This window comes from Mustelus asterias, chromosome 2 (genome assembly GCF_964213995.1).
Source record: "Mustelus asterias chromosome 2, sMusAst1.hap1.1, whole genome shotgun sequence".
NCBI classification, from domain to species: domain Eukaryota; kingdom Metazoa; phylum Chordata; class Chondrichthyes; order Carcharhiniformes; family Triakidae; genus Mustelus; species Mustelus asterias.
In genome coordinates this window covers 94,606,611-94,621,036 of record NC_135802.1, presented here as the reverse complement: position 1 = coordinate 94,621,036, position 14,426 = coordinate 94,606,611, and the positions used below count along the sequence as shown (strand labels likewise).

Below are 14,426 nucleotides of genomic sequence, written 5' to 3'. Positions count from 1 at the left end.
CCCAAGACATTGCCTATGGTTCTATTAGCCATTTATATTGCTAATTTACTCAAATTCTATTCCCCTTTGGGTAAGAAAGTATTGGTTTCGCGCCTTTCCAATTTTAACATGCATCTCTCATTATTTGAACCTAAAGCCCTTATGAACACATTTGTACAGATAAAATCATGTCTATTTTTTTCATAATTATGACCAACTCAAAGCCTCCTCTATGTCAAATAATTTCTTTAATCTTTTTTCATAAATTAAATTCCTGATACTACAAATCGCCCTCAGTATTTGTCTCCATACTGTCACAAGAACAACAAAATCAACAAGCAGCAATAGTGCAATCTCTAAGACTCTGCTAATGCCACCACTTCCCTTATTTAGTACCTTTATTGCAGCTAAATAATATGCCAATCGTGTCATGTTATTTTCCACTATGAGTTCCAGAGATCTTTTTTCCCCCTCTAATTAGCACACCATGCAACTATTTAATTAACACACAATGAGGGCAATTCTTCTCTTCAATCCATCTGAGGTAGTACCAGACTAAAGAGGGTCATGAGGAATTGTGTAGACATTGCATAAACATGCTTTAGCTAATTCTCCTAACCACCGTTTGACCCATTTATTGTGTTGAATTTGCACCTACATTCTAATATTACCTCTATAATTTTCTTTCCTGTCTATTAGCAAATTTCAAACCAAATTACAAACTTCTAACTCTTCATTATTTATCACAGAATGGTTACAGGACAGAAGAAGATCATACAGCCCCTTATGCCGATTCCCTGCAAGAGCAACTCAGCTAGTCCCACACCTGCCTTTCCCCCTTTAATCTGCACTTTTAATCTTTTCAGCTGCATATCCAATTATTTTTTTAAATGCTGTGATTGAACTTGCCTCCACCCACTCTCAATCCATGCATTCCAGATTCTAACCAATCACTGCATAAGGAAGTTTATCCCTGTCGCCATCAGTTCTTTCGCCATTCACCTTATGTTGGTGTTCATTGGTTCTCAATCCTTCCACCGTTAGGTATATCTGCTCCTTGTCTTCTGTCTAGACCCTCATGATCTGGAACACCTCAATCAAATGTTCTCTCAATGTTCACCTCAGCTTCTCCAAACTATCCACATAACTGTGGGATTCGAACCTGGGTCCCCAGAGCATTACCCTGGGTCTCTGGATTACTAGACCAATGACAATACCACGAGGCCACCACCACTTCCCCAGGAAGACTCCATCTCTGGAACCATCCGCATTTACCTTTTCCATATCCTTCCTTTAGTGCAGTGTCCAGAATTGGACACAATATTCCAAATGGGGCTGAACTAGGTTTTATGAATGTTCATCATAACGTCCTTGCTTTTGTACTTTATGGGCGGAATTTTCCTGTCCCGCCCGCCACAGCACTCGTCGCGGGCGGGGGGTGGACCATGCAAAGATCCGTTGACCTCAGGCAAGATTTTCAGGCTTTGGGGCGAGTGTAGCCGGAAAATCTTGCCCCATGTCTCTGTTTTTTAAACTTCATGATGTGGAGATGCCAGCGTTGGACTGGGGTAAACACAGTAAGAAGTCTCATAACACCAGGTTAAAGTCCAACGAAGGAGCAGTGCTCCGAAAGCTTATGGTATTTGCTACCAAATAAATCTGTTGGACTTTAACCTGGTGTTGTGAGACTTCTTACTGTTTTAAACTTCATTCAGGGGATGTACAGTGCTGACTGAGACTGCATTCATTGCCCATCCCTAATTGCCCTTGGACTGAGTGGCTTGCTAGGCCATTTCAGAGAGCATTTGAGAGTCAACCACATTGCTTTGGATCTGGTGTCACAGGTAGGGCCAGACCGGATAAGGACAGCAGGTTTCCTTTCCTAAACATTAGTAAACCAGATGGGCTTTTACAACAATTGACAATGATTTCATGATCATCATTAGACTTTTAATTCCAGATTTTTATTGAATTCAAATTTCACCATCTGCCATGGTGGGATTTGAACCAGAACATTATCCTGGGTCTCTGGATTACTAATCCTGTGACAATATCACTGCACCACCAACTCCCCAGGAAATCCAGGATCCATTTTGAACCACTTTCTCAACCTGTCCTGCAACCTTCAATGATTTGTGCACATATACCCAGCTCTCTTCCTACACCTTCTTTAGAATTATTTTATATTTTTAATATATTTTTATTTTATATTGCATCTCCTTGTTCTTCCTAACAAAATGTATTATTTCACATTTCTTTTCACTGAATTTCATCTGCCATGTGTCTAACCATTCTACCAGTCTTTTCATCCACTTGAAATCTACCGGTATATTCCTCACAGTTCACAATATTCACAGATCTTTTAAAGTTTAAGTTTATTTATTAGTGTCACAAGTAGGCTTACATTAACACTGCAATGAAGATACTTTGAAACTCCCCCAGTCGCCACACTCCGCCGCCTGTTCGGGTACACTGAGGGAGAATTTAGAATGGCCAATGCACCTAACCAGCACGTCTTTTGGACCGTGGGAGGAAACCAGAGCAACTGGAGGAAACTCATGCAAACACGGGGAGAACGTGCAAACTCCACTTAGACAGTGACCAAGACCGGGAATCGAACCCAGGTCCCTGGCAATTTTAAGTCATATGCCAATTTTAAAATTGTGCCCTGGACATCAGTGTCCAGCTTTTACAGAATTATATATATAATGATATCAAGGAAAGCAGTGTACAAGAAACAACTCCTAGGAAACCCCAATCCTTCTTCCAGTCTGTTGAGCTCAGCTCCAACAACACTCAAGAAGCACAACACCCACTTGATTCACACCCTATCTGCCACATTAAACAAGCACTCCACCACCAACGTACAGTGGCAGCAGTGTGTACCACCTACAAAATGCACTGCAATCATGACAGAAATTCCTTCCTCAACATATTCCAAACCTGCAACCTCTAGCACCAAGAGAAACAAGAGCAACGGATGCATGGAATATGACCAGTTCAAGATCCTCTCCAAGCCACTCACCATCCTGACTTGGAAATATATTGGCATTCCTTCATTGTCACAGAGAAAAAATCCTGGAACTGTCTCACCGACAGCACTGTGGGTGTACCGACACCACATGGACTGCAATGCCTCAAAAAGGCAACTCACCACCACCTTCCCAAGGGCAATTAAAAATGGATAATAAATGTTGGCCTTGCCAGCAACACTCAACTCCCAGTAATTAAAAAAAAGGAACCTCGTCAAAAATTTCTGAAAAACTAAACCTATGGCCAGGATCTTCAGGCAGAATCGAAGATTCCAGCCAAAGTCAATGGATGTTTGACCACCTTTCTAAATTTTCCATCCTGCCTACACAGGTGGGATTGGAAGATGTCCAACCTATGTATTTCTTGTGTGGTTAAATGTCCTTTTTCTCACCATTTCCCTCTCTACCACTCAACTCTCTCCCAAGGCCCCCCCCCCCACCATCCCCTTCTTCTGCTGTTGGGATTGTCTCCTTGTTGGATTACAGCTGCATAAACACTGGCATGGCTTAGTATCTCTCCTGAGTACAGCATGAACCTAGATAACAAACCACTGCTCATTACTGAACCAACCCAATGTTTATCCCATTTGTTGCAATGAATTCAATAGAATACAAATCTGGCAGGTTCTGCAGAAGCTGAATAATCCTCACCATTAGATTATCACCCAGGCAATGAAAATGACTGTTTGCACTAGCGCTGTACATGTACTTTACATAGTGAGATTAGTCCAAACATTAGAAGTACTTTAGGAATACACAGTTTTACCCCATTGTGTCTTAAGCACGTTGCTCAAATAGTTCAATTAAATGATAACGATAATTCACCAAATGAATGGAGATATTATGGCTTCCCCAGTCAACACTACAGTCCAAATTGACGCCTCTGCTGTGTTATTGAGCCTGTAGATTATACCCACATTTAACTGTTTTCGTGACTTTGTCATTCTTTTCTCTGTTAGACGTAACATTTATCCATGAAGGAAACAAAACCTTTCTGGACAATCTTGTCAACTTTGAAAAGCTGGTATGTGTAATTTGTATATATTTAATATTTTCTTGAATGATTGCTGCTCCAAGATCAGTTTCCATGTGCTTTAGGTATTTGATGTGCATAAGTTCACAGTTAATCCGAAGACAATTGGATTTAAGTTTTACCAATCAAGAGCTGTCTGTTCATAATTCAAAGTCATCTTTAGCTACAGTTTTTAAGAAAATATCCAATGGTTCAAATTAAGTAACAAAAATAATGCTGCAAAGTGGGAGTTTCTGCTCTTTGCAGTCTCTGCACAACCTGTAGAACAAATCATAGCAAAAGCTAGACTTGTGGAATTGACTAATATTCAATGTTTGGTCAGGGTTGGCTATAGGTTTAAATTAAAGAAATAAGTTTCCTACTTTGTGGGAATCCTTTCCAACTGACCACTTACATAGGAAATGCAGGGACACTTGGCACATGATTTTCCACCTAATTAGATCATCAATAAATTGTACACTGCAGTCAACCACATTTCCAATAAGCACTGGCAGTGTATTAAATTCTCAGACAAGAGCAGAATATCTGAACTTTACCCCACTAATAGGCCAATTAATAACTGGATTAGAGGACTGAAGCAGGTACATTAACATGCTGAAGGATTATTGTACAGTGCTAAGTAATTTCTGGTAATAGAATCCCTACAGTGCAGAAGGAGGCCATTCGGCCCATCAAGTCTGCACCGACCACAATCCCACCCAGGCCCCATTCCCGTAACCCCACATATTTACCCTGCTAATTCCCCTGACACTAGGGCCAATTTGGCATGGCCAATCAACCTAACCCACACATCTTTGGACTGTGGGAGGAAACTGGAGCACCCGGAGGAAACCCATGCAAACCGGGGAGAATGTGCAAATTCTGCACAGACAGTGACCCGAGGCCGGCATTGAACCCGGGTCCCTGGCACTGAGACAACAGTGCTAACCACTGTGCCACCCTGTTGATCAGCAACATGGGGCTTTGTCTTATTTACTTGAAGGGAGAGTTGCTGCTGCATTCAGAAGTTTAGATCTTATTTAAACCATTCTCTCCTTGAATTTTTGCAGGCTTGTCCCGATCTGCCATTGTAACTTTGGTGAAAAATCGGTAGAAAGCCTGGGTGAACAACGTAATGAGCTAAATACTGCTGATGCTATTTCTCCAGGAATTCTGTTAATCTCTCACCAATGTTATGGCAAGAGATGAAGACAATATCGAGAGAAATATAAGTTCGCATTTGTAGCAACAGATGTATCTTTTATCTTAAATGTATCTGTTGTTGATGTTCTGCTGGCAATCTCAACATTTTACCTTCTCCCAAATGGAAAGGTTTTTGCTGCAGAAACAACATCCAATCAAGTGTACCACCAAGGAAAAGAAATGAAAATAATTCCTGTTTCATTTTTGGCTTTTTGAGCAGTTTCTGTTTGTATTTTAATCACTTATCTCTCTGTTTACAGCACATGATTGCTGACTCCATCAGGCTGCTGAGGCACTGCAGAAGTAATCAGATCAGTAAGTGTCAGTCTTAGGGCAGTTGATGGACTTGGGGCTGGAGACAGGGAATGGGTGGGAGGGGGTAGAGAGCACCAGTAGGATCTGAAAGCAGATACTTATCTGGCAGAGGTGAAACCATCATCATGCAGGTGGACCTCCCAGGCTAGGGTAGAGTCAATCATCAGGGTAGCCAATGAGGTTCAACCGAGGCATCATCGCCTGATGCAATTCTTCAAAGCCACTTTGGCCTTTTGGCAAAGATGAAGCATCAGATTAAGCCCAGGATGGGGTGCAATGCCTCACCTTATCCGCTTGGGTCTTGCTTGTCCCTCTCGTGGGGACCACAAATTGAATTCAATTTGAATTTGTTTTTTTGGGTGGAATAATTTTATTAAATTTAAAACTATAAAGAAAAGTTAAAAAGTAAAAGGATGCTCCCTCTCAATTGGCCATTAATGCAGCTTCTTCTTGACACATGCATGCATAGAAAATCTTTGAATATATAGAGAAAATTAATTATCTAACATTTTAATTTTGTAAAAATGGATCATTTGGTGAAAAAAACCTCACCCAATAAGATAATATTTGTGGGGAATATATTTAGAGGTGAGCACTCTCAACCTTCAAACTGTAGGTTTGCTCTGTCTGACCACACCGCCCCCCCCCCCCCCCCCCCCCGCCCCATCCCCGACCACCACTATCAGGTTCAAAACTTAATTCAAGCTTTCCAAAGAGAACTATTATATAAGAAGGAATGCACATTCCAATCTACTTCAGCATATTGGAAGGGATTTCAGATAAGGACTGTAAGAATGCCTTGGAAATCTTTTGGCTACACTGAGATTCCCTAAGCCTTGGCTCTGGATTTGCGGGTAAGAAACATCAGGATGGCCGAAGAATCTAAAGCGCCAGACTTGAGCAGTATGTTTGGGCGGCACAGTGGTTAGCACTGCCGCCTCACAATGCCAGGGACCAGGTTCAATTCTGGCCTTGGGTGACTTTGTGGAGTTTGCACATTCTCCCTGTGTCTGCCTGGGTTTCCTCCAGGTGCTCCGGTTTCCTCCCTCAGTCCAAAGATGTGTGGGTTAGGTGGATTGGCCATGCTAAATTGCCCCTTAGTGTCAGGGGGTTTAGTAGGGTAAATATATAGGGTTACGGGAATAGGGCCTGGGTGGGATGGTGGTTGGTGCAGACTCGATCGGCGAATTGCCTCCTTCTGCACTGTAGGATTCTATGATTCTATGAATATGCATTGCAGATGAGGTAATTGGAAACTCTAGCAGCTGCAAACACCAGTATTCTTCACCAGAATGGAGGTGATTGGTAATTTCCCCCATCGAACATGTTTGTAAGTGATTGGGATTAATTTTACACAGAATTTCGACGTAATTATCTTTCACTCACAGAACGTTTCGATGGAATTAATTGATTTGTATTTTAACTGCCCTCCGCTTTTGCTGGATAAATCACCCTGCTACCCTTAGGAGACATTGCTGTAGTTTGTGACATGATTTCAATTCACTGTAGATCGTGGAGATCCTTTTTAAAAAGACTGTTTGCTGTTGTCCACTGTTTAAGTGGATGGCACTGCTGAGTAAATAGTTTTACTGTAAAGTAGGCAGTTTGCTCTAAGTCAAGCCTTAAGTGCCACCCTACGTCTAACTCATCAGTTGACACTGTGAAACTCAGTAGCTAACAGTGGTTTCAATAAACACTCAAGATGGTTTTATTGGACTTTTTACTGGCTTGTTTTGGAGACTCAAAGAACAAAGAACAGTACAGCACAGGAAACAGGCCCTTCGGCCCTCCAAGCCTGTGCCGCTCATTGGTCCAACTAGACCATTCGTTTGTATCCCTCCATTCCCAGAATGCTCATGTGACTATCCAGGTAAGTCTTAAACGATGTCAGCGTGCCTGCCTCCACCACTCTACATGGCAGCGCATTCCAGGCCCCCGCCACTCTGTAAAAAACGTCCCTCTGATATCTGAGTTATACCTCTCACCTTGAGCACGTGACCCCTCGTGATCGTCACCTCTGACCTGGGAAAAAGCTTCCCACTGTTCACCCTATCTATACCCTTCATAATTTTGTACACCTCTGTTAGGTCTCCCCTCATTCTCCGTCTTTCCAGGGAGAGCAAGCCCAGTTTACCCAATCCCTCCTCATAGCCAAGACCCTCCATACCAGGCAACATCCTGGTAAACCTTCTCTGCACTCTCTCTAAAGCCTCCACGTCCTTCTGGTAGTGCGGCGACCAGAACTGGACGCAGTACTCCAAATGTGGCCTAACCAGCGTTCTATACAGCTGCAACATCAGACTCCAGCTTTTATACTCTATACCTCGTCCTATAAAGGCAAGCATACCATATGCCTTCTTCACCACCTGTGCTGCCACCTTCAAGGATTTGTGGACTTGCACACCTAGGTCCCTCTGTGTTTCTATACTCTTGATGGCTCTGCCATTTATTGTATAACTCCCCCCAACATTAGTTCTTCCAAAATGCATCACTTCACATTTATCTGGATTAAATTCCATCTGCCATTTCTCCGCCCAATTTTCCAGCCTATCTATATCCTGCTGTATTGTCCGACAATGTTCATCGCTCCTAAGTATAAATGAATTTCCTTAGAGCTGCTCCTAGTCTGCAACCATAACGTCACCAGATGTGTAACAGAAACACCATTTACACATGTAAACAAAGTTACAGCACCATTTCTGTTGGACTTTTCTGTTGTAACATTTCCTATCTGTAATGCTGAAGTTCCACGCATTTGAGACACCTAGTTGACAAATAAGAAAACTTCAATGTGACAATAATTACAGCATTTTCTCCTCTGATTCCAGCTGCAGATGATACTCAGAAAGACCACCAGGATGTGAAGTCTTATGTCCACCACTTGCACATTATTGACAACCAACAGACCTTATTTCAGCTTTCTCACAGACTTGAGCCAAGAACTTAACCAAAGCTCCATCTGCCCATAAGATTACTGATGTTGAAAAATACTACGGGGAACTGTGGTCGCAGCAACTGTGGCAAAGTGACACAACTAATGTGCTATGTGAGGGGTCTCTCGTGAAATCATGGACATGGTTTACTTGAAAATTCAACCCAAGAGGTCATAAACAAGCTGGGTTACTTTCAGATGAGAAAGTAACAATGGGCTTGATCAGACCTTGCATGGTGTGCAGTCCAGAAGCTCTGTTGCATTATCCAGGAAACTTCAGCAGCAGCACTGGGCAGTCAACAAACTAAGAAACAAGCACTAGTATTTGCTTAAACTAAGCAGGACAGAATTCTATCAATTTCTGTCAGATTATGACAATTACTTTTAATGCACTTTTCTGTGCCAAACTGTCAAAGCAGAGATGTTTAGTTATTTTGTGATTGAATGACTGGGACCTTCCTCAGGCAGATGTGTGGTAGGGTGGGCTTTGCACCCATTGGACTAACCTGCCACTAACCCTGGCAAAATATCAGAAATGGACCTATTTCAATTTATTTTGGCCAGGTTGCGACATATTCTTGGGAGCTTGCCACTGGGGAGTGTAGGAAATGTTCGCTGCTACATGAGACTTATCACTGCACCAACTTAAAGAGGCAGTCAGTGTGAACATTAAAAGAAACAATGTCTTTGGTCTAATAAAGTGACAAAATCTGCCACTTAGAATTGTCACTTCATTCTACTTAAAAGATTGTTGGACATACCTTGAGTTGTTAAATTACTTGCACTGCTGTGTCTGTCTGAGTAATCCTGGGTGCCTATTGAATGCGTGGACTCCCAGCAATTAGTATTGTCAAAGTGATGAAAAGTGTGGAAAATTTTAAGGTTATCACATCTTATAAATGTTACATGCCAACTATTTTCCAGAACCAATGTTTCTAGAGGGTAGTGAAGCTGGAAAACCTAATACCCCTCCAACTGTGCTGGGATCAAGCAATACTAACCCATATCATAGAATCCCTACAGTACAGAAGGAGGCCATTCGGCCCATTGAGTCTGTACCAACCATAATCCCACCCAGGCCCTATTCCCGTAACTCCGCACATTTACCCTACTAATCCCCCTAACCCTAGGGTCAATTTAGCACGGCCAATCCACCTAACTCGCACATCTTTGGACAAATGGAGGAAACCGGAGTACCTGGAGGAAACCCATGCAGACACGGGGAGAATGTGCAAATTCCACACAGAAAGTGACCCAAGGCCAGAATTGAACCCAGGCCCCTGGCGTTGTGAGATGGCAGTGCTAACCACTGTGCCACCGTGCTGCCCTCTAACCTGCTCTAACACTACTGGCCAACCAGAAAAAAAAATACTCGTCTAATATTTTTGTGGTTTGTCAGATTTTTCTTGTTGAGAAGAGTTCAATGAAAACTGTGCTATGAATATGTGCCATTGTAAGCAGTTTAAAGCAGCTAACTTTAATAAGATTTTAGTTATTTTTATGACTGATGTCAGTAGAACTTCCTTTGATGTGGAAGGCCATTGTCAAAATAGTACCAAAAGTATTTGTGAAGTAAGATACATAAAACACATTTCGTAAAGTCTGTATATAGAATTAGTGGTCCTGAAATTCTGTACTTTCTCCTGGTCTCCTGCCAGACATAAAGTGGGGAGACCAGCTGAAGTCACAGGAAAACAGTATAGATGATTAAAGAGCCAACCATTTACATTTTTTGGGGGGAGGGCTCTACCTATCTCTTGTTGCAGGTACAGCAGGAGACCAGATTTCTGGTGGAATTAATCAGTCAGAACTTGCTGGAATAAGGAATCTCGCGTCATGCACTGTTAGCTGGATGTTTCCCCGTACCTCCATTTCAAAAATGTTTTGCGCCCTAACTAGTTGGAAGTGAGAGTTGATAAAGACATAGTGAGGACAACTATGTCTTCTGAGACCTGAGGGAACAATGGAACCAACAGTGTTTCTGTTTAATCAATGAGATTTAAGCAGTGAAGTATAAACAATGGGACAACTGAGAAGGAAGAGTGGATAACTTCAAATCAATTCAGTTACAGAAAGAGAATTAATAAAAGGGAATTTAAGATTGGATTAAGAGGAAGAGGAAAAAAAGAGAAAGGAAGGAAAATTTGACCTTTATAAAATCTCCAATAACAATTCACAACCTGAATGAATGAGAGTCCACACTAAATTATTCACTCTTGGCCAGAGTGGCTTGTTGTTAATCATTAACAATGATCACATTGTTAAAAGGATACATAAGGTCTTACTATCAACTTTAATGGACAATTAATCTGAAAACCCAGAACATTTTAAAGATAATGGGAAGCTAAGGACAAGATGTCATTTTGTGCAAAGCAAACAGCAGAGGGGCATAAAACAAGCAGCGACTTCTGGAGATTCACGTATCATGGCAAGTCACTTAATCTTTGAACTTGCTGATAAGTGTACACATCACGATACTGTGTGTCATTCTCACTGTTATATTTTCAGCAAATTCCAGCCCAGTGGGTTTAAGCACAGATACTCGGTGAATTTAACCTCTCCTGACTTTGAATAGACTCACAATATCACTCTGGCTTCTGCTAAAATTCACTCACTATCTAGATGCTCAGTGGCATAGGCACACTTGAAATGTATCCTTGTTACATATGCAGCGACTGCTGCAGCTTCAACACATCTACCAAGAAATGTTTATCCTTCGGCATTTTACTGTAGTTTGGCTGAATTTGTATAACAGTGTTAAAAACAAGGATTTTTTTTTTAAGGATCATTGTAAGAAGGAATGAGTGCATAGAGTCCCAAATGAGAAAGGAGTCTGGGGCCTGAACAGGGAATAAATGTATTTTGTGTCTATCACCACCCCGACTCCCCACCCACTCCATGATTGAGACAGGCATTTACACTGTTGTATCTCAACCAGCAGTTGGTGATATTGCATGCTGTGAATATTTCAGGGAAAAGTGTTGCTTGTTTGATCTCGTAAAGCAGGAATTCTCAACCATTTTTGCTTTTCAGTCCCCCTCATATATAAAAATTCCACGACCCCCCTAAAGCACAACACAAGTAGTTTTTATGTATAAAAATTAGTTACACAAATAAGCATATGTATTTTTTGTTTTTCTTAATGGCCAACGTTCATCCTGGTTTGGTACATTGTTTTCATTGATGTCATTGCTGCAAATCCAGCTTTGCATATATAGATTGTCCTAAATGGGACTAACAATTTCTCCTCTGCAGAAGAAACAGTGTTATATTCATTAGGGCATTCACACCCAGAGGCCTCACTCTCTCCAATACCCAGAGCCCTCACTCTCTCCAATACCCAGAGCCCTCACTCTCTCCAATACCCAGATAGAGCCCTCGCTGCCTCTGATGCCCAGACAGAGCCCCCGCAGTCTTTGCAAACAAAATGCTTGTTCAGGAGAGAGAGGCATGAAAGGTCAGGTGGGTCACATGCCTATTATGGTGTGACAAGGATGGCTGTTTATCAGTGGTTGGTAAGAACTAGACCAAGCCAGGGGGCTGGATTGCTGGTACTGGGGGAAGCCATGAGGTACCATTGGTGAACCTCTTAAAATCTTGTCATGAACCCCTAGTGGGCCATCTGCCTCTGGTTGAGAACCCTTGTTGTCAAGTGCTTATACATTGAAATTCAGGTGGTGGGAGTGTGATGTTTGAGTGGTCTATCAGAGAGGGGCTCCCCAGTTTTTGGTTCACCAGTTGGTTAATGATTTCCAATGGGTCAATAGGTTGAAGGCCTATTTGATAGCACTGATGCTATCGGCAAGTGCAGTGTAACTTTCTTCATTTGATCATGTGCTAATTGTACCAAAACAACTATGGAGATGTCAGGATAATACATTACCAATATACACATTCCATTAAAAAGACAGCATGAGACCTTATTGTCTTGGATCTTCATCCTTCGTCAGGGCCACTTCCAGAGCCCAACCACAATCGTTTCTGAGGTGTGCCCACTTGTGCATTCTTCCCCAAGGAGGCCTCTTTATTGGCTGCCCCCGGGTACCTTGGCCAGCTAAGGGTGGCTGACAGACTGTGCAGGTGAAAAGCTGACATGGAGCACCAAAGACTGGGTGCAGCTGGCAACCCCACAGGGAGAGGTGAACCCTGCCCCTGGAGGTGGGGGATTAGAGGATCAAGAGGGCATCACAAGATGGGGGTGCCCTCCGAAGACTGGAAAAAAAGATCAAAGTAAACTGCAGTCCCGGCTGCCAGGATGGGTAGATGCTCCATTGGATGGCCTGTAGATGTAGCTGTGGCCCTTTGGAGTCTGCTGCTCTGGAGGCTGAAGTGAGTGAATTAGACTAAGCCCCACTGGCCTGCCAGCCTGCCACGGGGAGGCGTTCTCCCGCCATCTGCTGGGCTTCAGCCTCAGTCAGGGGCAGGGTTGGGGTGTAATGGTGGGAGGGGCATCTGCTGCCAGTGAGATCCCGGAGGAAATTTATCCCTATGTGCGTTGGTGATTATCTACTCTCTGCTGTTGGTAGCTGTTGCCATTCTTACACCACCACTGGCAAAGTGGCTCCAACATTTCCTGTCCAAAGCTGCCTCCGCACAGATGAAAAGATTTTGCACTATCACTAAATCAGGGTTTATGTTCGGACAGATTCAATTCAAGGAACAGCCTGTGTTTAAATGATAACAGTGGGAAAATTCACACTGCACCAAATGTGGCATTGGCTGTAGCATGATGCAGTGTGATTGTTGAACAATCGAGTGACGCATTGTGGATTAAACCTAAAGATCTTTTTCATAATGATGTAGCAATGGCGAATGGCATTATTCACATTAACGTCAGTGAAAATCTTACCTCAACCCAATGCTGGAAATGTTCTTTCCTAATCTAATGTCATCACATTCTCGGATCTCAGTGACTTCTCTCTCTGTTATTTGTGGGCAGTGTTACGATAATAAAGTAATTACTATTAAAATGTTCAGAAATGTTTCAGTTTGCTTGTTTCATAATAAATTATGATTAATATTGATTCTCATACAATTAACTGTCGCATTAATAACCTGATAATCTCAGGGGTGAACATTAGTTTTGTTTCCACAATGGGACAAAGTGGTGCAGTAGTTTATCACTCTGTCCTTTATCTCAGGCCTCTGGTTAGGCTGCAGCCTGGAAAAGGTGAAAGTCTTCTGTGCCTGCCTGCAGGTTATGAAATACTTTGGGCAGTGAATTTTAGGCCACAGCATATACCTGGCTTGGCTGCATAATCCTTATTACTTTTGCTTAACAAAAACATGTCAATAAAAAGAATGACTTACAATTATATAACAGACGACGGGTGCGTCCATAAGTTAGGGTGCCATGCCATTGGCAACATAACCACTGCGTGTCCATCTACCCCCGCCCTACCACAATTATACGGGGGATGGATCTGGGGCAGGGGTGCCAACCACTTGCCTAACTGAGGATCTTAATTAGTGCCCAATTACAGCCCTCCTTCCGCCACTGCTTCAATAAAATGGGCCATGGCCCAATGTTTAACCCGGCAGGCTTTACCCAGTGGGCTGCTGGTCAGTGAAAGTGAGGTAGGCGGGATTCCTGTTTCCCAGGTCCGCTCTGCCAAACAGGGGGGGGGAGGGGGGTAGGGGGGAGGGGGAGGGGGAGGGGTGGGAGGGGAGGGGGGAGGGAGGGAGGGGAGGGGGAGGAGGGGGGAGGAGGGGGGAGGGGGGGAGGGGGAGGAGGAGGGGGGGAGGAGGAGGGGGGAGGGGGGAGAGGGGAGGGGGGGAGGGGGAGGGGAGGGGAGGGGGAGGGGAGGGGGAGGGGAGGGGAGGGGAGGGGAGGGGGAGGGGGAGGCCAGCGATGTCCGGGTCAGTGGGGGATGGGGATGGGGAGGCCAGCGATGTCTGTGGGGAGTGAGCGGCCAGCAATGTCAATGCTGGGAGGATTTATTTAGCGATCTCC

General features: G+C 43.4%; 1 protein-coding gene across 2 annotated transcripts in view; it reads left to right on the top strand.

The window, feature by feature from the left end:
• The window catches only part of rapgef5a (Rap guanine nucleotide exchange factor (GEF) 5a), a 190,092-nt gene extending 176,709 nt beyond the window's left edge, over window positions 1–13,383 (top strand). For both annotated transcript variants that reach the window (XM_078238589.1, XM_078238599.1), the window contains 3 exons: window positions 3,971–4,035; window positions 5,487–5,541; window positions 8,370–13,383. In XM_078238589.1, coding sequence (XP_078094715.1) covers window positions 3,971–4,035; window positions 5,487–5,541; window positions 8,370–8,488 — 239 coding nt within the window. In that variant the 3' untranslated portion in view covers window positions 8,489–13,383. The remainder of the gene's footprint in view (window positions 1–3,970; window positions 4,036–5,486; window positions 5,542–8,369) is intronic.
• The last annotated feature ends 1,043 nt before the right edge of the window (window positions 13,384–14,426 follow it).